This window comes from Ctenopharyngodon idella, chromosome 19, assembly GCF_019924925.1.
Source record: "Ctenopharyngodon idella isolate HZGC_01 chromosome 19, HZGC01, whole genome shotgun sequence".
NCBI lineage: Eukaryota > Metazoa > Chordata > Actinopteri > Cypriniformes > Xenocyprididae > Ctenopharyngodon > Ctenopharyngodon idella.
In genome coordinates this window covers 1359142-1384841 of record NC_067238.1, presented here as the reverse complement: position 1 = coordinate 1384841, position 25700 = coordinate 1359142, and the positions used below count along the sequence as shown (strand labels likewise).

General features: G+C 37.2%; 1 protein-coding gene across 6 annotated transcripts in view; it reads left to right on the top strand.

Annotated features, from left to right (window-relative positions):
- rnf19a (ring finger protein 19A, RBR E3 ubiquitin protein ligase) overlaps positions 1-24789 on the top strand; it is a 37963-nt gene extending 13174 nt beyond the window's left edge. For 2 of the 6 annotated variants that reach the window (XM_051871757.1, XM_051871762.1), the window contains 9 exons: positions 4081-4924; positions 12216-12424; positions 13611-13755; positions 13949-14111; positions 16000-16114; positions 19076-19237; positions 20409-20622; positions 21209-21352; positions 21495-24789. In XM_051871757.1, the coding sequence (XP_051727717.1) occupies positions 4081-4924; positions 12216-12424; positions 13611-13755; positions 13949-14111; positions 16000-16114; positions 19076-19237; positions 20409-20622; positions 21209-21352; positions 21495-22212 (2714 nt within the window). In that variant the 3' untranslated portion in view covers positions 22213-24789. The remainder of the gene's footprint in view (positions 1-4080; positions 4925-12215; positions 12425-13610; positions 13756-13948; positions 14112-15999; positions 16115-19075; positions 19238-20408; positions 20623-21208; positions 21353-21494) is intronic. The other 4 variants (XM_051871759.1, XM_051871761.1, XR_007926356.1 and 1 more) reach the window with 4 other exon arrangements.
- Positions 24790-25700: the final 911 nt, after the last annotated feature.

The following is a 25700-nucleotide window of genomic DNA, read 5'->3' as shown; positions in this document are numbered from 1 at the left end:
CATATGTTAGGCCAAATATATATGTTTAATAATTTAAATTTTTCTTCTCTTCCTTCAGTTGTTATTCAGGAACATGCTGGAACAATCATGTATCTCGGTTTCCTTGTATTACATAAACACAGATGCAGCTCTTGGCATCTGCTGTTAATAATAATCCCTTAAACTTGCTCAGGTCAACTAACTGAATGTTGAGATTCATCAGCTGCCTGGCTGTGAAATAATAAAGGTTTATGCTTATAAAACTGATTTTTATTTATTTTTATTTTTTATTTTTCTCTTTAAGAGCCAACAGAAACTGAAACCTAGTAGGTAGCACAAATAATTCTTTTTGCATACAAAATCAGAGACTTTACACATTCACATCATGCCTCCAACATGTTCCTGTTGCATTGTTTTCACCATCTAATTAGTCTGCACAAATTGAGTTTACAATAAAACAGCGCACAGGTGCTAAATGAAAACAAATATGTAAATTTCATGGCAAAAAACTAAAACAACAGTAAAAGCGATTTATAATTTTAAAAAACACTATCAATCACATTCACTAACCTTTCACAATTCTGGTTCTGTTCACTAAACAGGTTGGGATAGGTGGTGGGTGATATGACACATCTTATTTCATGATATGAGTAATTTAATATTTTTTTTTAATGTAATTTTATATCACAATATAGTTATTTTTATTTTATCTTAAGATAAAATTTTAAATTTTTATCTTTAAAATAAGCAAAGATTCAAATTACAATCAATGACAAATACAATATAAGAAAGATTTAAATGAAATAAAAAGTGCTTTAAAATGTTCAGGTTGGCTACAGCAGGTCTATTTAACAGTAGCATAAAGAACTTAAATGTAAAAAAAGCACTGCATAGTCTTCACTCTATAAATTAACTTTACACTGATGCTATATATATATATATATATATATATATATAATTTTAAAGTTATTCAGTCAAGCAGTGGGTAATTTTCTCTTTTTTTTTTGTGTTGTTTGATTAACATTAAAACACACAGACGGCGGCAGGTTATTAGGCTGCTGTCTCTTCAAGACCTGACACACGGATCCAATACATTGGAACACACCCGATTTCTTTCTCATCTGTTTACGTTCACTGAAGGCATACCTGACTGTGTTTGCATGGATACTCACCAGGATGTGCATTTTGACCTATTTTTGAATATTCAAGTGCAATAATCTGTGAAAGAGAACTGAATTCACGATCACATGCTGTCTGAAAGTCAGCTTTCTGCATTCCAGTTTTTCTACATGTACTATGTTCTAAAAGTATGTTGTTGTTGTTGTTGTTGTTTTTTTTTTTTTTTTTGTGGAATTGAATCCTTCTCCAAAGCACAATGGGTTGTGGGCAATATAGAGTGTATTTAGTGGATCTGGATCACATGGATCACCATGGATCTGTACACATCCGGGTACCTTAGGGATACTCATTTCATCATATTATGATTTAAGAAACTAATTGTAATTTCAAATACTGTTTAGGTCGGATATTATGCGAATTGTGATGCAGCATATGTCTCTGAACATTTTGGAATGTTCATTACATTTCCTATCAAACTTTGACACCTTTTGTTTTCGGGCATTGTGTATTGATTGTAAAGTGGGACTCATTTGGCTGACTGTCTGCTTCCTTTAAGCACATGAGCAAATACGCTAGTGTGTTTTGAATGGAGAGTGTGAAAAAACCCAGCTGGAAAGTGTATGTTTGTATTTGCAGACACGAAGCTTGAAGTAATTCTGGTATGGCGGCTTAGAGGCAGCAGAGAGTCTTGGATCATAAGAGAGAGAAACAGCTAATGCTTACTGTCAAAGAGAGTGTGTGGAAAGCACCTTATGTTTGTGAGTCATTAAGTAAATGTCCTGTTATTCCCATGACCTCTCATGTGACAGACTGCTGCATTTTTGGGAAGCTCAGATGATTCATGTGTCTCTTCCTTATTTTGTATTAAGAGTCTTTGTGCTAATCAATTGAGACTGATACTCTTCATCTCACACTTTGATTCATCACTACTGTTGAGGTCTGAAACGTGAGCTCAGAACTCTTGAGGCAGAGCAGATGCGTTAGAGACCACAGCTTCACTGGTGTGTTTGTGAAAGGCCTGCAGGCAGGGCGAGAAGAACTTATCTGTGAATGACGGGAAGGATAGTCATTCTCTCATCACATTCTGTTCTGCTGTCTCAGGTTCCTTAACATGGTTTATGTGGCAATAGTTTCTTCTGTCCTTTTACAGTATCAGTGATGTCATGCCCTGTTCAAAAGTGGTTCTGCAGTCTTTTTGTAATTGTTTCATTATTGTGAACTTGCTGTTTTCAGCCTTTCATCAACTTTTCCACTGAGTCAGTTCTTCTCATCTTGGCAGTGTTTTAAAGTGTTTTCAGACAGCAGGAATCAATTTCAACCTTTTAACTTGCTGTTCACATGAAATTCTTGAACCGAACAATTACTATGCATTAGGGCTGGGTATTGACACAATTTTCACGATTCGATTTGATTTCTATTCACATGCTTTCGATTCGATATCGATTTATTTTGGATGTATATCAGATACAATACATGGCAAATTTTCTAGAGGAAAATAAAATATCTCAACTAATGCTGTAAACTACACATGGGAGTCGGTTGGTACTACATTAAGGTTAAAATTTAACTTATTTTTATACAAACACTTAAGAAGTGTAATTTTTTTATAATAACGTTTTGAATTACATAACCATATTTCTACTCTTGTTCGTTTTTTTTTTTAAAATTATAAACATTTAAATCGTGGCTGTCATAACTGATTTATTCAAACATGCATTAAATATTGAAGAACATTAAAAATTATAATGAACATGTAACGGTGCATATATTTATCAGAATGCTGCTCTCCAGAGTTCATTTTTCTAGCTGACTAACGAGTTTATGGTCACTGAATAGGCTATGGTTTTTCTGAGGTAAATGTGACGTTACGTGACATAGTTTACAAGCTGTTTTATGACGTCTTGAAACACTGTTGAAAACACAGACAGTTGAAACACTGAGCGATTTCATGTGACATGATATGGATTTCGGTAAGTTGTACTGTATCTTGTAACATACCTTTAGATGTTTATTCATGTTTATTTCGCGGTGTAACTGGTATTAAAGCGGAGAGGATAAGTTCACATGTGCTCCGTGCTGCCGCTTCTCTGAGGTGCTACAGTGATCTGTCACGCCACATTAAACAGCGCCAAAACAGTATTTATTTTTGAATTTCATAATAAGATGGACGTGATTTGAAATCTGAGACTTTGCTTCATATCAAAAGTAACAAAGCACAAAGATTATTGTCATTTATTGGATTGGAGGCACGCTACATGTTCTGTTCATTCATCAGCTGAAAACAGGATAGACTAATCGATTCTTGGGATTTAAGAATCAATATTGGTTCGTAAAAATAAGAATCAATTAAAATCGAGAAATCAATTTTTTACACAGCCCTACTATGCATACTTGTTGCATATTGCATAAGTATGTACTAGTATTTCTATACACCATTCTATGTTTTTAAACACATTGTTTTATATTGTTTGTGTAAATATATTAGTTATAGTGAGTCATATGTTGAGTAATCAGTGACATTCTGTAAAATTTTATTCAGCATTAAAGGAACGGTTCACCAAAAATGAAATTTATTCATGTGCATGTCTTTCCAAACTTGTTTGACTTTATTTCTTCTGTGGAAAATAAAAAGATATTCTGAAGAATGTTGATAACTAAACAGATTTAGTGCACATTGACATAAAAAAAACATCAAAATATCTTGTTTAACAGAAGAAAATCTTATAGTTTTGGAATGACATGAGCTTTAATTTATTTAATTTTCAAATTAAATAAATTAAAATTGCTTTCACTCCACTTCCCTTTCCCCTACTATCTTCACTGCCACATATAATCTTTCCTCATACTACTTACATTTTAAAAATAAATGGTCGCATCTATTATAAAAATTGTAGTCATAAATGCTTTGATATCTGAAAATTATGTAGAATCATCAACAAAATATATTTCAAATGAGATGGTCTGTCTTTGTTTCTCTCACAGATCAGGTCGAGATCCAGCCTGGTGACTCCAAACTGACACGTGCGTCCCAACTTCAGCTGCCTGGCTCAAGGGAGCAGCTTGCAGAGAGTTCACCACCATGTCTTAACACCTCGCACTCCCTTCTGAAAACCCTGTCCCCCCTTCCCTCTCTCTCCCCTCCCTCCCCCTCCTTCTCTTCCTCCCCTGCCCTCCCTGTAGAAGCTTCCCAGTCCTTTGGAAACCACAGTGCCTCCTCTGGAGAAATGAGTCTGCATCAGCAGCAACAGGGATCCGAGAGGGACCTTCCCTCTGCCGCCTCATCCGTCAGTTTGCCCTCTGTACGGAAGACTCCTAAAAAGCGCCGCATCTCGTTGCGCTCACTGTTCCGTCGTCGCTGTGGGGACCCCAAATCCCGCAAATCACGGGCACTAGCCGCTGGAGTGGATGGCATCACCAGTGTGGAGAGTGTGCACTCGGAAATGTGCCAGCAGCAGGACCATGCCTCTGCACTGCCTGCACCCGGTGTGGCCTCCACCTCATCTTCATCTTCCTCATCCTCAGCCTCCACCTCTGAGCTGCTGGAGTGCCCATTGTGCCTGCTGCGCCACACCAGAGACCGTTTCCCTGACATCATGACATGCCACCACCGCTCATGTGCCGACTGCCTCCGACAGTATCTACGCATCGAGATATCTGAAAGCAGGGTCAACATCAGCTGCCCAGAGTGCTCGGAGCGCTTCAACCCACATGACATCCGCATGATACTCAATGACCGTGTACTCATGGAGAAGTACGAGGAGTTCATGCTGCGCCGCTGGCTGGTGGCGGACCCTGACTGCCGCTGGTGCCCTGCTCCGGACTGCGGGTAAGTGCATTTTTAAAAAAAGAAAAATGCTAAAGAAAAACATTTATTTGAAATACAAATCTTTTTTTTATTAATCGAGTAATCGGATAACTTTTTTTTTTTGTGGTAATAAAAATAGACCTAAGTGAACCATAACCATTAAAATACATAGGTATAATAACAATGTGGCAACAATATTTGCTTCAAATAAAGTGTTAAAAGTAAATAATCATATGGTTTTATTGAACAACACTTAATAATAATAGGGCTTTTCACACTTGAAATTAACCCTGGCTCATTCTAACCCCCCGGTAAACAGAATCTTCGGTTATCTTGCTTCACGTTTCACACTGCTCATAATTTACCTGGAGTTAACAATTAATCCTGGGTATTCATAAACTGATGTTTCACACTGTACTTTTCTAAACCTCAGGTTAACGTTCTTCTTTGCATATTTGCGGTGTCAATGTCATTGATTGGATAAACGCAGCACGCGACCTGTTTACAAAGCTCTAGCATTGCATCCTTGTATTGCTGACTGTACTATCGAGTTTATCCTGAATTGACATTTCAGACTACAGGGTTTCATAACCCCGGGTAAAAAGCGGTGCTAACCCCGCTTCTAAATTACAAGTGTAAAACGTTCCTTTACCCGGGGTTAAAAGCGGTGTTTAGAACGACGATAATCCGGGGTTAAGAGCAGTCTGAAAAGCCCTAATGTAATATACAGTACGTAGGCTAATATAAACAGTCAAGTTATGTACATTACGTATTATAACAACTGCCTGCAGAGGGTGCCAACAGCCTGCTGATTGTTGTTACATTTTAAAGCATGATCAAGCCCTTGTTTAAAATTGGCCAAACAACATTTAATTCAAATGTCCACTTAATCTTTAATATTTGACCACTTCTTTACAATAGAAATGCTACAGCCACTGTCATTTCTTGAAGAAGAACGTGTGGACATCAAAACATGCAATCTCAGAGAGAGGGTTTAAACTTTTATTTTGAAGTCACAATGAACAACAGTTTGCATATTTAGAAACATTGATGTATTCTCCTGTGTTGGCTTAGGTTTATAAATGATTTACATTGCAAATCTGGTGAAATGGCGCACGTTGCGTACCCAGATGAATGTTATGAGCAAAATCAAACTCACATCATATGCAGAGATGGAGAGCCGGTTAATTGACATGGACAAATTGCAATCGAGGACTTTTTAAAATCGAGTACTCCTAATTTAATCGAGGAATCGTGACAGCCCTTATTATGATGTTGATGTAACATCTATGCATTGTACACTAGGCATGGGCCGGTTACCGGTTTCAAGGTATACCGCGGTTTGAAAACGTCATGGTTTCAAAACCACAAAATTTTTCCGTGATACCGATATTGCGGTATGAGCTGTTCTTTTGTTGCGTCAAAGACACAAAGTGCAGGAATCCTCCAGGCTGTGTGCAGCGTAGTGAGAAACATGACCCCTCCCCTTCCGTTGGTGTGAGCAGTCAATCAGTCACCTGTGTGTGTGTGTGTGTGTGTGTGTGTGTGTGTGTGTGTGTGTGTGTGTGTGTGTGTGTGTGTGTGTGTGTGTGTGTGTGTGTGTGTGTGTAGGATGGCAGAAGGAGGTGAACCCCTGAAACTTTTTCCCCTATCGAAAAAGATGAAGTGAGGTGGTTGGTACTGTCTGATGATTGAAATCGCAAAATGACCTTAACAATTACTTAATAAACTGCAAAATGTTACATTTTCTAATACCTTTATTTCATGCACGGATTGCTTCTCACAGAGCTGCGCAAGCTCGCAGCACCATTTGCGGGACACTTAGCATGATCGCCAGGGTTCAAAGCGCCAAATGCGAGTAAAAATCAGCGCTAAAACACTTATTCACCCGTTGAGCTTCGAAGCTCGGTAGTAATCAGCACCGAATATTTGAAGCTCCGGCGGGAGGGGGCTGAAGATATTCTTCTTTCTAATAAAGGCATGTGTAACGAGTAGAAATATGGTGTGGCCCCTTTAAGAGCTGCGCGCTCCCGGTTGAACTGTCGAACGACTTGAGCACCGCGTGTATGCGGGTTATTTCTGTTTTTCTGTCGCTATTTAAAGTTATTTTCTTAAGTAACGCTGTGGACGGCACAACATTTGCGACAGACAGTTACATGTGTTTCATGGTGAATAAAGCGCCAGTTGTGAAAGCCAAAATACGAGTTCATGCATTTGTGCGCTTCAGACAGAGAATACTCCAGTTGCAGGGAACACATTAGAGGGCTAAGACAATTTATATTTATTAAGTATAACAAGGTTGCGTTCCTTAAACTGCCCATCATATTAAAAATGGCTAGGTTATATAAGATAATTGTAAAATAGATTATTGTATTTCGCCAGATTTTATATTGTAAACATTCAAGCGCGAGGGGGATGCCAGATGTGCAAAAAAAAAAAACACGGAATTCGAATCCCAAAATTGAAAATCGAATACCAACCTACCAAACGAATATTAGAATATTCCAATATTCTGGTCCAGCCCTAGTTGATGTAATTATAGAATTGTATAGTCTGATGCGCTGCATGGAGTAAAACAGATTTTAGCTTCGATTCACAGAAAATGCTGCTCTGCAAGTGCTGTGTGTTTGAGTTGCTTATAATTTGCATTTAGGAACGCAACGTGCACCAAACATCTGTACTGAGAATGTAGTTTATAGATCTGTTGTCAAAGAAAAACATCTTCCTGGATCTCCCTGTGGTTTTCCGTCAAAATAAAAGCTAAATGATTTAACATTTGAAAGCAAGAAATAAAGACATCATGAATATTAGTATTGTAATCTTACTGTTGCTCTGTAATATAAAAATAACAAATGATTATATCATAAAATAACTCTATTAATAATTTTTAATATTTTTATTATTACTATTAATATCATCTTTAGCTGAACACATGCTTAACTCACTTAAGTGACTGCAATTTTTTTTTTTTTTTTTTTTTTTTTTTTACAGAAAATAATTCAATTTCTGTTCTAGTTATTTTTGAGCTGCAGGTTTAGGCTCACTTAAATGGCTGAATTTATTTTATTTTATATAATTTTAATTGAATTAAGAAGAATTAAATGATTTATTTTAATTCTTTAACCTAAAATACATGTTTACTACTTTTTCCAAATATTCTATGTTGCTTGGAAATAAATATATTGTGTTTTTTACCTAGACATTTTATAGCTGTAATAGCAATACCATGATACCGTGATATTTTTGCTTAAGGTTATCATACAGTCAATCTCTGTCTCATGCCTATTGTACACCCTATGTGATACTGTTGCATTATGTCATCACCAGTACAGCACAATGCTATTCTGTTGCTATAGCAGCGTGATTGGATTTGGACTTTTTTTTTTTTTCCCTGGTTATGTTGCTTTGGTTTAACCACATGGCTGTGATGTTGCTACAGCTGCCTTTGTGTTGCCACAGCTGCTATGTCTGCATGTTGTGTGTATTTGCTTATTTGTGGGCTGTTTGTTTTGACACACGAGTCTTAGAAAAAGTAGAGGTCATTTTGTGTGTGTGTGTGTGTGTAAGCATTTATAAACAGCCTCTTACCTAAATTGACTTTAGAAGTGTCAATATGCATGTTTACATGCACAGTTATAATTGAGCTAAGCTACATTATGTTTAACATAGTCGAGCTACAGTCTTAAAGGGATAGTTCACCCAAAAATGAAAATTATCCCATGATTTTCTCACCCTCAAGCCATCCTAGGTGTATTTGACTATCTTCTTTCAGACAAACATAATCAGAGATATATTTAAAAATATCCCGGCTCTTCTAAGCTTTATAATGGTAGTTAATGGGGTGTGCGATTTTGAAGCCCCAAAAAATGCATCTATCCATCATAAAAATAATCCATACGGCTCCAGGGGTTAATAAAGGCCTTCTGAAGTGAAGCAATGGGTTTTTGTAAGAGAAAATTCCGTATTTAAAACTTTATACACTAAAATAACTAGCTTCCAGTACAAGAGTAACCCCTGGCATGATGTATGCCGTAGGATGTAGGAGTATCGTAAGCTACAGAAAAAACACTAATATAAAACAGTTGTGCTGTTTAAAATTTTTGTAGAATCTGATAATTTTTTTTTTTTTTTTTTTTTAATAAAGATTCTTTGAATAGAAAATTCAAAATAACAGTATTGACTCAAATTTTTAACAGTAGTGTAAATGTTCTTATTAAAAAGGCCTCGAGTTTTGATTGGTAACTTTATTACAATGAGCACTGTGATATTGGGCAGAGATTCAGCTTTTCTCTTTTTGCTCAGCTTGGACTCTGAGCCAAATCTGTCTGGGACGTCATCTGAAGTTTACACAAGCCAAAGGCACAGTATTGTGTTGTGATCAGCGCTTTTGAAGGCCTGACACTGGTGACACTGTCACTTTGAATGGAGTCTTTTATCAGGCCAGTGGAGAGCCTGGCAGCATGTCTTGTCATGCTAAGCACTTGTCTCTGCACATATCTACATCCAGCTGTGCCCTGTTTAAATGATAATACAACCTTTTGAGCTGCCTTTTTCCCTTGTCCTTTTTGATAATCGTTTACACTTGTTTATTTTCTCAGTAGGCACTATTTTAACTGTCACTTTAGAGCAGAGGACTTCAACCATGCTCCTGGCTACCCACTGTTCTGCAAAGTTTAGTTCCAACCCTAATCAAACACACCTGAAGCTGCTAATCAAGCTCTTCAGAGTCACTTGAAAATACAAAGGCAGATGTGCTGAAGCAGGTTGGAAAAACTTTGCAGGACAGTGGGTCCCCAGGAGCATGGTTGAAGACCTCTGCTTTAGAGGATGTCTGTTGTGTCTAACAAAGAGCTCTCCCCAGCTAGATAAATTAGGTACTTTTGCTAAGTACTTTTTTAAACAAGCATCAAAGCATTAACAAGAATGTAAGAAAGCAAGAAATAGTCAATGTGTCATTGCAGGATGCTGTTATAAATTGTGGTATGCTTTGAGGGGTGATCATAAAGAGATTTCTAGAAATGGATAAGTGCACCTCCTATCCAGAACGTTTGCATGTATTTGTTTACTCTTGTGTATTGTCCTGAAAGCATTTGTGCTTGAGGGCCAAACATCAGATGCAGGTGAACCAGAGAAAAGAGTGTTATAATAACATTTCAGTAACAACATTGATGATAAGAAATGTTTCTTGAGCACCAAATCAGCATATTAGAATGCTTTCTGAAGGATCATATGACACTGAAGACCGGAGTAATGGCTGCTGAACATTCAGCTTTGCCTTCACAGGAAAAAATTAAATTTTAAATATATTCAAATAAAAAAGAGCTAATTTAAATTATAATATTTCACAATATTACTGTTTTCATTGTAGTTTTGATTAAATAAATGCAGCCTTGTGAGCATAAGAGACTTTCAGAAACATTACAAAATTTTACAGACCCCAAACTTTTGAAAGTTGGTGTATAAATATTAACTAAATATTATATAAATATCCAATTAGTGAGTCAGATGTTTATTGCTCTGGTTTCAGAAGATTCAGTTTATTAGATTTATGCAAACTTTTATCTGATTTCATGAGTCTTTTTGGCTGATCCAAACTGTGTGAATAGCCTCATAGTTGGTTCCCCAAAATAAAGTGGACTTGACTCTCTCCAATACCCCTTTTCCACAGTTCTAGTGCAAGTTCCCGGCCTTTGTCCTTTTTGAAGATATGTTGAAACTTGTTTGAGAATGTACAGATGATAGTACCGGGAGTCTACGTGAGCTGCCGATATGCTAGAATCACTCCCAATACTGTAAACAGCAAAACAAAAGTGCCGCACTGCCTGCACAAACAGCGGGACATGCACTGTTTGATTTTTAGATTGTTTATCGTCAGGTAAACAACACATAGCAGCAATACGTCACTGTTCGTTCCTCATGTCTGTGGAAATATGTGGCCAGTTCGTGACAGGCTCCAATTCACATGACTGTGAACTATTCCAGTGGTAAAGAGCTACAAGAGAACTCAGGTGACCCCCAGGTTATAAAACTCTGCATTAGATAACAGGATAAAAGCAAGCGACCCTAATATTGCAATAAAGGTTGCACAAGCATGCTTTAAGCAGACATTTTGCAAAAAGTATTTTGGGATTTTAAAAAAATAATACTATATAGCCTCACTGTTCAGAATGAAGATAAAGTATTTGGACACTTTCTGGCTGCCAGACATGTTCATAGTTGATGTGAATAGCAGTCGGAGTGAGTTGCATTGATTCTGCATTGTTGCACTGCAGGGCAGCTGAGGTTACACTCTTGGAAGACAAACATATGCAATGTTTAAAAATCTGCACATATTTTCGGTTTAGCGGAAAGGCTTTGTATCAGGTTTCATGCTGTGTGGCACATGCAGTGCTTTCTTTGTGCTGTGGAGGGGAAAACTCGTTTGACTTTTGTTCTTGTGCTATCACTATCCTTATTTTGACATTACTGTCTTTTGTTAGGGTTGATTTGTAGATGAGACGGGGGGTCTTACACTTTACTCTTACACTCTCAGACTTCTAGAAATATGGGCAACTCTAAAAACAAAGACCACATTGTTGGTGGAAACAGATGTCATGGAGTCTTTTCTCAGGCTGAAAACCAACAGTTCGCCAAATGGCATCTGGTTTGCACCAAGGAGTTATAGCTTCTTTTGTATCAAGTTAAATTGTAATTATGTCAGTCCACATGCAAACATACAACTCTTTCTTGAGGTTTTGAGAACATGTCTGTGTTGCTGGAATAACTGACTGATCCTGTAGTGCACATTCAAGCTCCTCAACCTCTAGTGCTATATCACATTATAATGACTGTTAAAGGCTCTTATGCAACTTTTCTGCCTAGCACACACATCAGTTAGCATTGTGATCCTGTCACTGTTGTGAGATAACTCCATCTGCCCCTTTGTGACTTTCCAACAACCATTATCTCTGCAGACAAGCACAACTTCCATTTGATAGGCTCTCATTAATAAAGGTCGAGTCATAATGACCATTGCCTATGGCAACTGATGATGCCATCAGTTTAAATTAGCAGGGCTGTTAATCTAGATTGATCAGAAAGACTCATCCATTTATGCTGTTACCAGATAGCTGCAGTTATATAACATGGCATATTTGTTTTAGATAATGAGCAAACATGAATTATTAGTAAACAATTAGTTTCCTGTAATCGTACTAATATAAATCTTGATTTTTCTGGCTTGATGGGTGTCCTCAGATGTGTATGAGCTAATGCATCTTTTGTGGTATGCTCATGTATAGCTGTGAAAGTATTTGTCTGTTTGATTTGACAGGTATGCAGTCATTGCCTTCGGTTGTGCCAGCTGTCCAAAGATCACGTGTGGTCGCGAGGGCTGCGGAACGGAGTTCTGTTACCACTGTAAACAGCTGTGGCACCCAAATCAGACCTGTGACGCCGCACGACAGCAGAGAGCTCAGAGCCTCCGGCTGAGACCCTTCAGATCGTCATCACTCAGCTACAGCCAGGAGAGCGGCGCTGCTGGTAAGCCCTCGTAACACACTAACACGTGCCTAGAAGTATTTTACCTTTAGGGCTTTTGGTGAAGACCCATGGCCACTTAACATCAAAGTTTGGTCTGTTTTATTGGTGTAATATCTGTTATGTCAGATGTGAGCCTCACCAAAGTCTGGAATATGATTCAAATGAACAGCAGTTTGGTTTGCTTATGTTTTATTGGGTAGAAACTGCTATTTGTCGATCAAAAAAAAAAAAAACCTATAATCAGAAATGACTTGAAGGCCAGATTTACTAAACAGGACAAATTAGCGTGAGACTGCATCTACTGACAGTGTGCAAAGTAAAGAACAACGCAAATTGGGATAGGGTCGCAAACAAACAGAGCCAATGATAATCTGGTGCAGCAAATTAGAAATAATGTGGCTTGGCAAACTATATGTTTGGATAACGAAAAATGAACGATAAATGAACATGAGTGGAGATAATTCTCTCCCTTCTACCACACGCTCTCTCTTTTCTGCCATTTCTCCTTCTAGCAGCAACTTTCTCAACATGTCAAGCGCAAAATGAGAAATGCTTTTTTTGGGTGTTAAATAATGGCACAATTAACAGTAAATTGACCAACACGAACATTAGTAAATTGCGTTGCATGATAAATAAAAATTGCATTTAAATACTCTACTTCCATAAATGTTGCATCTGAAAGGGAAACTCTTACAAATACATATGCAATAAGGTCAACTGCAAAAATAACTGAAAAATTAGCAATGAAGAGGCATGGACACTGCATGTCTTTAGTAAATCCTGACAGTAGTTTTTTAACGCCAAAAGAGGGCTTGCGCTGGTGCAAGCTGTTAGTAAATCTGGACCTGAAAGTCATGTAAATTGATTTCTAACAAAGAATGTGAACCATTATTTACATTCAGCTCTTGAAACTTCTGAAATAATGCATTTTTCAAAATAAATTATTACATTTTAATAAATTGTTCCTCTCATTCTTAAAAGTGGGGGGCCTTAGATTCACTAAGGTTGAGAATCACTGCTCTAAAACCAATCATTCTGCTCTCTAGAATGGGAATGCCATCTCTCCCTTATAAAATCACATACTGTGGTTTGTACAAAATGATCAAACCTAATGTAAAAACATCCGAAATCTCGGACAGCATGTCAACAAGGAGTGGTTTTAACCGCTGTGTCTGTGTCCCCAAAGCTGATGACATAAAGCCATGTCCCCGCTGTGCGGCCTACATCATTAAGATGAACGATGGCAGCTGTAATCACATGACCTGTGCTGTGTGTGGCTGTGAGTTCTGCTGGCTGTGTATGAAGGAGATCTCTGATCTGCACTACTTAAGGTTAGTGTTCTGAAGACCACTGCAATGTTCACAATATAGAGCCAAATGACATAAATCAGACTTTATCTGCATTATTGACACTGTGAGAATGGATGAAGGTCAAAGTTGTAGTGGTAAGAATTTTTTTTTTTTTTTTTTTTTTTTTAATGCTAATGTTACGTTTCTAGGTTTAATTTCTCTGTTTCTGACACAGTCCTTCAGGATGCACATTCTGGGGCAAGAAGCCTTGGAGCAGGAAGAAGAAAATCCTGTGGCAGTTGGGGACACTTGTGGGCGCTCCGGTTGGCATTGCACTGATTGCTGGCATTGCCATACCGGCAATGATCATTGGGATTCCTGTGTATGTTGGTAGAAAGGTGGGTGGCTAATCCAAATACTCTTTGAATGTTGAGAATGAAAAGTGATGTTTAATTCAGCTGTACCCAATTCCGATTTGTTTTGTTTTTTTTAAACCCAATCTTTTGGATTGATTGTCTGCACATTTTTGCAAGTTATGAAATCAGATCCTTTTTTTCCCCAGACAGTCTAGTCATTTTTGGTTGCCATAGTAATAATGAGTATCAGCATGATGCCAAGAGTCTTTCTTCAACAACTGAGAGTAGCTGTCATTGTGAAATAAAAGGAACTGAAAATTCTGTCTCAGTTTACTCTTATCATGACAATCCTGCAGGCACATAAGACAACACAACAGTTAGAGGATTACTGAATTTTATACATTCAAGCATATTTTGTGTCCGAAACTTTGGCTTTTCATTTAGTGTATGTGTGGCGTTACGTACATTATGTACAAAACTGATATTGCAATATTTTGTTTTTATGCAATATATATTGCGATATCAAAGAAGACATGACTTAAATAGTTCTGTTAGGAAAGAATTAATGACTCTAGAGAATCTGGGGTTATTTTGTAGGTGAGTGCATCTGCATATAAAAAAAAAAAGATATAAAAAAGAAGAAAAATAGGCCACATTCCTACTTTTTTCGACCAATTCAAAAGGACTATAAAGATTTTTTTTTTTATGATTAATAAAATAAGAAATAAATAAAAACATTAAACAAAATAAAAATTGAATAATGCTATTATACTGTGTAAAAAAAAAAAAAAAAAAAAAAAAAAAAAAACCCGTTCAATAAAATTAAGACTAAAGAAATTACTGAATTTTTATTTGTATTTTTTTTTTATTTTTTTTTTTTTTTTTTTAAATGTTGAACCATAAGCGCTTATTTTGGTGATTTTTCGGCAAACCTGCAGTGCAAAGTTGCTTTTAATTAAATCACTCCCATTGCAATTTGATAATCGCACCAAGCCATATTTGATCATTTTCTGTATAATCTTCAGCCGCCTTAAAATCTGATCCGACCCTTAAAAATTTCCACTGTCTAGTTTAAAAATCATATTGCATGCTGTCTTATTTTTTGCCTGTTTACAAAGCCTGCATATGTTTTTAATAAACCTTTCATGAATTCTAATCTGTCCTGTTAATCATGGACAGTCTTATATAATTTATCATTAGAAAACCATTACAGTTCCTGCATTATTAACTTAACTTGTCGAATAATTGGCACATAGCATGGGCTAAATTGAGGAAAAATATACGTCAGTTGATTTCTTTTAATTTGAGAGCTTTTTCTTCTGACAGCTCCTTTTGTGAACCAGTTTCTCTAAATTCCTTTGTCGTGACTACAAGATAATAAGGGCTTTCATTTTATCTGACTAGAAAAACATTGTTGCTTATTATAAACCCTGTTAGAATGGTGCCAGCATGTTGAAATCAGTTTGGCAAGCGCTATTCTTACATCTGTATTAATAGATTTGAGATTTATGTCCAGAAAATAAGTCATGTAGTATAATTTGTGTACTACATTTAAGATTTGGTTTCGTGTTTGAGTTAATATGCAGCCTCTCTCTAAACCAGATGAAACCACTGCAAACTGGGTCACTTTTTACAATGATTAATAGCACTTCAGATATGTGCTGTTCAATCTGAATTTCATTATGAAGTGATTTCCATAACAGTCTGTTTATCTGACCTGAATTCTAACTGAGCTGTGCATTGTGAAATATGATGACCTACATGTCTTATCACACAATTATCAGCCTTGTTTGATCTTCAAGAGACTCTTGTCAGATCATCAAGTTGGAAATTATGCTAGCGTTATGAGTAACCAAAGAATAATGAATGAGCAGCGTGACAGCAGGCAGACAGTGTTTATTCACTCGATCTCTGAATCCATCTACTTCAGATTCATAATCGTTATGAGGGAAAGGACATTTCCAAGCACAAGAGGAACCTTGTCATAGCTGGCGGGGTGACATTGTCAGTGATCGTGTCTCCAGTGGTTGCCGCTGTCACTGTCGGTAAGCAGACTCAACTTCTTTTCATTTTTTCTGCCTATTGAGTCACTTTAATTTTAATTACAGCAGTTTGCTTTTGTACTAATATTAAAAAACTTTGTTTGTTCTGAACCCATAACCCTAAGTATTAAATGGCTGCAATTGTGACCGCGTCTGTGAAACTCCAGCTAAAGTCACATAATCTAATTATGAGATTAAGCATCAAAGTAGACATAGCCATAAAAATGATGAAAATGGGTAAAGTGCGTTTATTGCTGTAAATGATAGATTATACCAAGGGATTTGAGATACAGTACTTAAATTTTCATTTATAAATGATAAATACTGAAATTAATGATTTTATTGACACTACGTTTAATTATTTTGCACAAAAATACCGGAAGTTGTCTTCCTAAACAATTTGTCTTCAGTTGTCTCTGGGTTTAATTTCGGCACAGAAATACCTGCTGATTCTTGTATCATTCAGTTCTTTTCTACCATTAGAAAGTGCAAACAGACTTTAATATCAGTCCGCACGAGCGACAATCAGGTCAGTACCGGGAAAGGCAAGGAAATTGCAACTTAATCCGGGTTTCGATTTCATCAAAGAAATTTCTGGAACAGCTTATTTGTTTTGTAACATAACATTCTGCCAAAATAACCTTCTTATTTTAAAGACATTTTATGCCTGCTACGTGTTGAAATAATTTGGTCTTTGGATGCTGATGCTTGGGTTGATGAATTTCCAGATCTGACAGGGCGGCACCTATGAAGTGCGAGGAACAGAAGATAGCTGATTGTTTAAACAGCTTGAATGCTATCAATCTCTGTGGAATTGCCCCCAAATTATGAAATAACAGGTCTTGTAGAGGATCACTTTCTGGAGGATGATGGTGATGACTAGAGCTGTGAATACCTAATTGTTTTTATGAAGCATCACAGTGTTAATGTGAACAATTCTGCATTGATGCATAAAAACAAAATAATCAATTTTTTATTTATTTTTTTAATAAAAATTAAATAGGCCTATCATACATATTAATGTACTGTTTTTTTGTAGGCTAAATAAAGAACTAATATTATATATTAATAAAATTTGAGAATGTCCTTTGGAAGCAAAGCACTTGTGTCTGATGTTTCGGTTTCGTTTTTTTACGAAAATAACATACATTGAATGAGAAAATAAAGCATGGGCTGTGCTTGATTTTAAAGCACAAAATAAGCCATGAAAAGATCTCGATTTATGTGCTGACTGACACGCACCTCAAGTCCACGCACAGAAAGATGCCTCAGACGGTATGCGATCCTGAATTCAGTTCTCTTTAGCGGTGTATTGTACTTGAACGGTCAGATACACACAGAATTACAGTATTTCAAAATATCTGTCTTGGCGTGTAATCATGCAAACATAGTCTGTTATGTCTTAAGTGAACGTTTGAGGAACAGTTGGGGAAAAACATCTGATGTGTAACATTATATTAGATCTGTGCATTAGGTCTTAAAGGGTTAGTTTACCCCAAAATCAAAATTCTGTCATTAATTACTCACCCTTTTGTCATTCCGAACCCGTAATACCTTCGCTCATCTTCGGAACACAAATGAAGATGTTTTTGATGAAATCTGAGAGAGATGTCTGTCGGTCCATAGACTGCCTTTGCAACTTGATCTTTGACACTTCAAAAAGTTCATAAAGAGATCGTAAAACTAATCCATATGAATCGAACGGTTTAGTCCAAATTTTCTGAAGAGACTTGATCATTTTTTATGATGAACAGATTTAATTTAGGCTTTTACTCGCATATAAACCTTGATCAGCCAACATAAACAGAAGCTCAGCCAAACCTGAATGGAAACTGAGTGCGTTGTTCAGGTTCAGATTGACTTGGCAATTGTTGCTACAATCAAGCTCTTATGGTACCCTCATTCGTTTCAATGTTTTTATGCTTTTTGGACATTCAAATAATAAATAGATCTGTTTTACAAAACTTTAAGAATTTTCCCATAAATGTGTCATCACTGAAAATGAGAGAATCTCAGCTTTAATGTGGTGTATGACACATAGTCAGGATAATTATGTTTCAAATGTGTTGCTGTTTAAAAAAAATAAGCTTGTTTTTACATTGGAATTTCTCAAACCTATTTTCTAAGCAAGAAATTTAGCAAATCTTTGACATGGCCTAGATTTCAAGGTTATATTTTATATTTTCACAGAATGTGCTTTACATTATATAGGATGATTTTATGTAGAAAACAGTGAATCACAAAAAAAAATGACTTTAGCTGGGTTTTCACAGACTGGATCACAATTAATTTAGCCCTACCTTCTTAACATAGAGACTTAATTTAATTTGTTTTGTAGATAACACTTGAGGCTGTTTTTAGAATAAACTAAAGATTAGCAAATGTAAAATAATGTAATTATGTAATTTTCATCATTTAAAATTTAACCCCCAGTGATGTCCTTGTAATATTTGCATGCTTAATTGTTATTGGTCTTTCTTGGCTATATCTAACTATTTATAGCTGCTTTCACACTGCACAGCCTAAGCCTAAAGTTAGTAGTAGTTTTAAAAAGCTTGAATTTTGAAGATTTTAAGGTCATAGAATCTGTAAAACAGACAGAGAGATGCTTGTAATGCTCACACTTTCTAAAGGCAGGTAGATTCTGATTGACTGTTGGCAGATTTGATGTTTTTATTGTTGGTCAGCTGGGAAAAAATGCAGAAAATTATTGCAACGATATTTTTCATCCGTTTTGTTATCATAGGCCTTCCTTCTTCTTACAGAATTAGAGCGTTTATTAAAAGTTTATATTTATATAAATTCAAATTTATAGTTATTGACTTTGGAGTGAATGGCCCTTAACACTCTTCTTTTGCTGTCTTGTCCAGGTATTTTCTTCAGAAAATGCTAATTTAATTGCTAATCTATCTGGTTTAAAGGTGGCTGTACTACTTGTGAAACCATTATATTTTGTCTGCATAGGGATAGGAGTGCCCATCATGTTGGCATACGTCTATGGTGTGGTGCCCATCTCTCTGTGCCGCAGCGGTGGTTGCGGTGTGTCTGCGGGGAATGGAAAAGGTGTGCGCATCGAGTTTGATGATGAGAATGACATGAACGTGGGCACCGGAGCTGCTGTGACTGGTGAGTGAACCTCACTGAAGGCAAACACAAAAAAAGCCTTCAGAATCTGTCCTTCTCTCTGTCATTCTCTCATTCACTGTCTCTGTCTTGGTTGTCTCTCCCCCAGGATTTGTCACATTTCACAGTTTCTCTCCTCCTTGCTCAGGCCTAATGCAAATGTGTGAATTGTGTTCTAGTTTAAAGTGCTCCTCCTGGAGTGTGCTAGAATGTGTAGGATTTACAGGGTAAAATGGGTCCCACTAGAAATGTATTGAAGGTGAGCCATATTTAGAGACCTTGAGTTTATTCTTTTCTAGACACAACTACTGATACTCAAGGATCAAGTTGTTGTTGTTTTTTTCCTCAAACACCAAATAATTCCAGAGAAGCTCAGGTAACGCTGGGAACAAACAGCTTTTGTCCTGATGTGCAGTGTAAGCTAGAGGCAAAGAGGTTTAAGACAACTTGAGATATATGTAAGAGAAATCAGGTTTCTCAAATTAGTTTAAATTTTTTCTGCATTCCATTTTAATGGTTTAAATTTTAAAGGGTTAGTTCACCCAAAAATGAAAATTCTGTCTTTAATTACTCGCCCTCATGTCGTTCTAAACCCGTAAGACCTTTGTTCATCTTCGGAACACAAATTAGGATATTTTTGATGAAATCCGAGAGCTCTCTGACCCCTGAGCCGCAGTTCTGACGTAGAACCTGGAAGCGTCTACAATGTAAACAGCGTAGGAGAATGACAGGGAAAAGAAGAAATTGTTGAATAAAGTCGTTATTTTTGTTTTGTTTCAGCTCAAAATACCCCACTATATGACTTCACTCATATAGTGAGACGGCAGACGCTAAAAAACAAAACAAAACATGAGCGTCACATATGCTTGAGTTCGTTTGAAGTAGACCCACATGCAGAACACGCAGTCTTTTTGTGCTTCAGTATTCAGATACTAGTCCATTTTATGATTTGATTAAGTTTACAGCCCAACATTTGCTTTATTCATCCAAAAATTGCTAAATTCCATTTTTAAGGCTGGATCCTACAATTCTGTCTGCATTTTCCACATCACAGAAATCATAGGGTTCATCAGGTTTGTTTAAAAACTCTGGATCTGTGCTGCTGATTGTATCTGTTCCCATAATGCTTCAAACATTTAGTAACAGCTGTAATGTCCCCCTTCTACCTAAACAGACACCACTTCAGTAGCAGAGACGAGGCATAACCCCAGCATCGGTGAGGGCAGTGTAGGGGGTCTGACAGGCAGCCTGAGTGCCAGCGGGAGCCACATGGAACGCATTGGAGCAATGAGAGACAACCTGAGTGAGAACGCCAGCACTATGGCACTTGCTGGGGCCAGCATCACTGGCAGCTTGTCAGGAAGTGCCATGGTCAACTGTTTTAACAGGTCAGTGACACCTTGTTTACAGGTCAAGTCATGTGCACAATTATTGGCCAAAAAAAAAACCTTAAAGGGGCATGTCTTTTGAAGTCAAAGTGCAAAGTGAACTCAAATTTAAAAGATCCAGTCCAAAAAGACTATTTATACATAGTTTTGGCAAGGATGTGAGTACATTTTGATGCTTTAACTGTAACAGAGGTTGTCTGGAACATTAAATATCTTCACGCTGAACACTTATTCTCATAATCACGCCCCTGCAAACTATTCTAACTCAAATATTCAGGGAAAATGTTTCTTAAAGATGGAAGCTCAGTGAAGGTTACACATTTAAATTGTTTATAGCCTACTTCTGTTTATAGCGGTTTACTTCTGCTGATTGTATTTAGGTTTCAAAATTCATAGTTGTTTATCTGTGAAGATTATCATGATGAAGAAAACATGTAAGAATCATAAATTTTACTTGGTCACAGAGCCTATTATCTGCAATACTCCAAAAGCCAATGGAAAAATGCATTGGCTTTTGGTAAAACATTTATGCCAGACATTAAGGTTGGTGTGAGCAAGTTTTAAATTTGCTGTATATGTGTCTCAGGTTGGAGGTTCAAGCTGATGTTCAAAAGGAGCGTTGCAGTCTGAGTGGGGAGTCTGGTACCGTCAGTCTGGGGACAATCAGTGACAACGCTAGTACCAAAGCAATGGCTGGATCCATTCTCAATGCTTACTTGCCTCTGGACAGGTCTGTATTTATATAACTGAAAGAATTTAGTTTATAATCACTTAAAGACTGCTTAACAAATCTGTTTGTGTAATAATGACATAGCATCAGGGCCTGTAGGAACTTGAGCTGTAATTAATAGTGTTCTGTTGTTGTGGAGCAGAGATGGGAACAGTATGGAGGTGCAGGTGGATGTGGAATCTAAACGAGGGAAGCTCAGGCACCACAGCGGCAGCAGCAGTATGGATGACGGCAGCAGCGGAGGGCCCGGAGCCAGCGTTTGCCCCTCTGGCTGTCCGCACGAGGGCAAATGCGTTACGTCTCGCTGGGCCAAGGAGCCATCCTCCACCTCGTCCTCTTCCTCCGGAAAGAAGAGTAAAGGCAAGCTGCGCAAAAAGAGCGGTGGCACCAAGATCAACGAGACGCGTGAAGACATGGATGCCCAGCTGCTAGAGCGCCGCAGCACCAACTCCAGTGAGTTGGACTCACCCTCTTTGAGCGGCAGCCTGCCGTCTGTGGCCGACTCGCACTCCAGCCACTTCTCCGAGTTCAGCTGCTCCGACCTGGACGCCTGCAGACCCCCTTGCTATGAGTCTCACATCCGACATCCCAACACAGGCGGAGCGGTCAGCCCTCTTCCTGAGGTCGAGAACGACCGGCTGGAAAACTGTCCCACCTCTGGGACCCTCCCACAAGCTGCGGTGGCCCCTCTTACTCCTGACGGGGCAGCGGAACGTCCCCTGTGCTACATTGCAGAGGAGAATGTGAGTTTAATCTGTGCGGCTGACGCGGGCCAGAGCTCGGCCCGCAAAGAACACAATAACAACCTTCCTCAGCCGGCTAGTCCTGTTCGCAACGCCTGCATTCAAACAGAGATATAACCAGACGGGTTGAGTTAACCCAAATGCTTTCACAGCTAACCTCAACACCCACTTTATTACCAAGGATTGCACACTGAATTAAAGATTTTAAAGTTTGTATGGGTTTCATGGAGGTTTAACGTCCCGGTCGATTGATAATTCGAATGTTGGAGATGGAACGCCACTATTTTTACACTAGTCAAGGGCAGGATGTGCCTCGAGGTTTCAGAAAGCTCACCGTGACCAAAGGTTACCATTTGATTGACAGATTGCGTAAAGGCCTGTCAGTCTGTGCATAGAGTTGGACTAAAGATCAGATAAGATTCAGAAAGGCAACAGATGAATGTAGGGTGGCAAGTGATGCACCGATAATGGTGATGATGTAGCTGTCAATCACACATGCCTCTATTTCAGTGTTCAGGGTCGCTGTGATGAATAACCTCTCCAGTGAGGAACGAGTGTGTGGATGAATCTTGCAAAATGTGTCCAGCTCATTATTCATCCCAAAATTTAAAAAGGAACAAAATGGAAAAAAGTCATTCCTTTAATATATGAAATGAAGCCTGTTAAGGACTAGTATGACAATTTTAGTTTGTATTATGAGAATTTCATGATAATGAAAGGCATAGTCCACCCAAAAATGAAAATTTTCATCATTCACTCACCCTCATGTGGTTCCAAACCTGCATGACTTCCTTATTACTGCAAAACACATAAGATATTTTGAAGAATTTAATTTTTTGTCTGTATAATGGAAGTCAATGGGAACCGAAACTCTTTGGTTACCATCATTCTTTAAAATATTTTCTTTTGTGTTCCACAGAAGAAAGTCGTACAGCCGCCCAGGGTGAGTAAATGATGGCAATTTTAATTTTTGGGTGGACTATCCCTATAAGCACATTTTTTTTCCTGTATTGTACTTCTTCCTCTATTGACATTTTTCTTTTTTTTTTTTTTTTTTTTTTTTTTTTAAATTCCCAATGATTCTCATTAGATTCTTATTTCTATAATACAGTATTTTTCTGTATAACTGTAAAGCAGCTTTTTAAAATACAAATACTACCGTAATTTAAATATATAATTTTTGCATTACAGTAATAAGAATGGGATTTTTCTTTTCATTGTGGTCATGAGAATTGGAAGGGGAAATGCATTTCATTTACATGAAACCAAAAAAAGTTAAGCTTATTGTTTTCAAATTAGCTTCATTTTCTTTAAATATAATTTCTTACTCTGTGATTTTGGGATGAAATATGACCATGACGTGTTTTTGACAGATTCCATGTGATTGACCCGTGTATTCAGGCACCTTCACCACACATATACACACATATACTCTCAGTTACCCAACATATAGCTTTAGTTGAAGGAATCTGCAACAATTCAAAGGCACCAAGGAAGTCAGAGGGGACTCTGATGCTCTTTTTAAGATCATTCATACAAGATGAGCCTATGAGGGACCAGGCAGTAGTAGATTTCCCTTTTCACAGCAATGATTCTTGTACATGATTGTGTTTTTAATTTTTTGGGTGGTTCTTTTCATTTTTCTCATCTAGTGTCACTGCTTATTTTCCATTTTTGGGAAAAGATGTTCAAGCCCTGTGCAGGGTGCTGCTTCTGAGTTGAAAAGCCAGTGAGAAGCTGAATAAAGCTGCGTCGTGCCCCCTGCTGGTAGGATGGGGACCCTTGACCAAACCCATTTTGGGGAGGAAGCAAGTCTGGCATGTTAAAAAAATAAAAAAATTAAAAAAATGTCCTTGCAAAGCCAAGTCCACTGATAATTCTTTTATAGAACAACTGTTATGGGTGCAAAGGGTTTGTATTTATGAATCAGAAGGATTTGCATCCTGTTAAAAAAAAAAAAAAAAAAATATATACATATTGTCAAACTACATGCATTGTAAAGGCTATGATGGTAATCACATTTAGGTCTTCAACCTGATTCTTTTCTTTCTCTTGTATCGACTCATGGTGCCTTTTGGATCATCGAAAAACTATGTTTGTTCCTCCGGTTTGTGTCTTATAAATTCAAATGTATTGGATGAGGCTGAATGTTAGCGAGGCGGCGTGGCATCGTTTCCTATCGTCCCTGTGTTAAACGGTCAGGGACTACGCAACCGACTGCCTACCAAAGACAGCACTCAGGCTCACCGACGAAGACTCGTCACCCCTGTGACCCCTGCACACTTCAACGCACTCACAGTTTACAGACGCCTCCTTGGACTCGAGGCTCTGACCCGTGTGTTTGCACTGTTCATCCTGGTCCTGTCTGCGTGTACAGCCGTGCCGTGAGCGCACGGGTCTAGTTCAAGAGTTGATTTCTGTTTGTCTTTCTCGCTGCCGTTCTGGTGCTGCTCAGTAAATCTCCCAGGACTGATCCAATGCCACAAGCTGCTTTGTTTTTCATTTTCGTTTTGTTCCTTCTATTTCTTTAGTGTTTTTTTTTCTTATGTTTTCCTGCCCATATCTGTACGATTATTACTTCAGAGGCTAGGGCTGATTGATTTCTAACTTGTTCAGAACAGCTTGATATTTGTATATTTGCTTTATAATATGCGTGTAAATGCATATCTAAATGAAAATAAAAACATGAATTCAGATGTGTTCTGTTTGTGTTTGCTCGACAAAGAAAACTTCAATATTCAGATGCATAATGTAATTATAATGGTGGTGTTGTAGATGAATGGATAGAATTACTTATACACAGTGGGGTATAAAATATTAGCATAATTTGAGTAAAAGGTTAAAAATAATTCAATCAGTATTAATTTGGTTAATATTATGCTCTAGAGACAGCAGGTGTCAAAGTGACATCAACTAAACTTTTTCACTTTTTGTGTACATGGTCAATGTCACAAATTTGATTAATGACCTAGAAATATTTCAAACTATATAAAAAGAATCTTAAATACGTAGTTTTAATTTAAAAAAAAGAAATAAAATCTTACAATCCCTGTTTAAGTGGAAAAACAATGTCATATTGTCCAGAATCTAAGATTAATAAATGCTGTGAAAGAATTTTGATTATTAATATAATGTTACTGAATTTAAATATTTATATAATGTTTATGAACATGTAAAATGTAATATACACTTATATTTATATGACTGTTCAAAGGTGTACGCTTGTGGTAAGTTTTTTTTTTTTTTTTTTTTTTTAAAGAAATCGATACCTTTATTTAGCAAGGATGCATTAAATTGATCAAATGTGATATTAAAGACATTTATAAATGTTTTTCTATATTATAATGCATTTTTTTAATTTTTCAAACTTATCAAAGAGTCCTGAAAATTATGTATCTCATTTTCTAGAGCTGCATGATTCTGGATAAATTGAGAATCACGATTTTGTTTTTTGGTTTTTCTCCAAATAGAAATCACTATTCTCCCACGATCCTGAACAGACAAGAGACAACTAAACATATTTTGTATGTAGGCCCAGTTTAGCCTAAACCAGGATTGTTCAATTAAGATATTTAAGTAGCTTTTATAAAAGTACACTAGAAAAA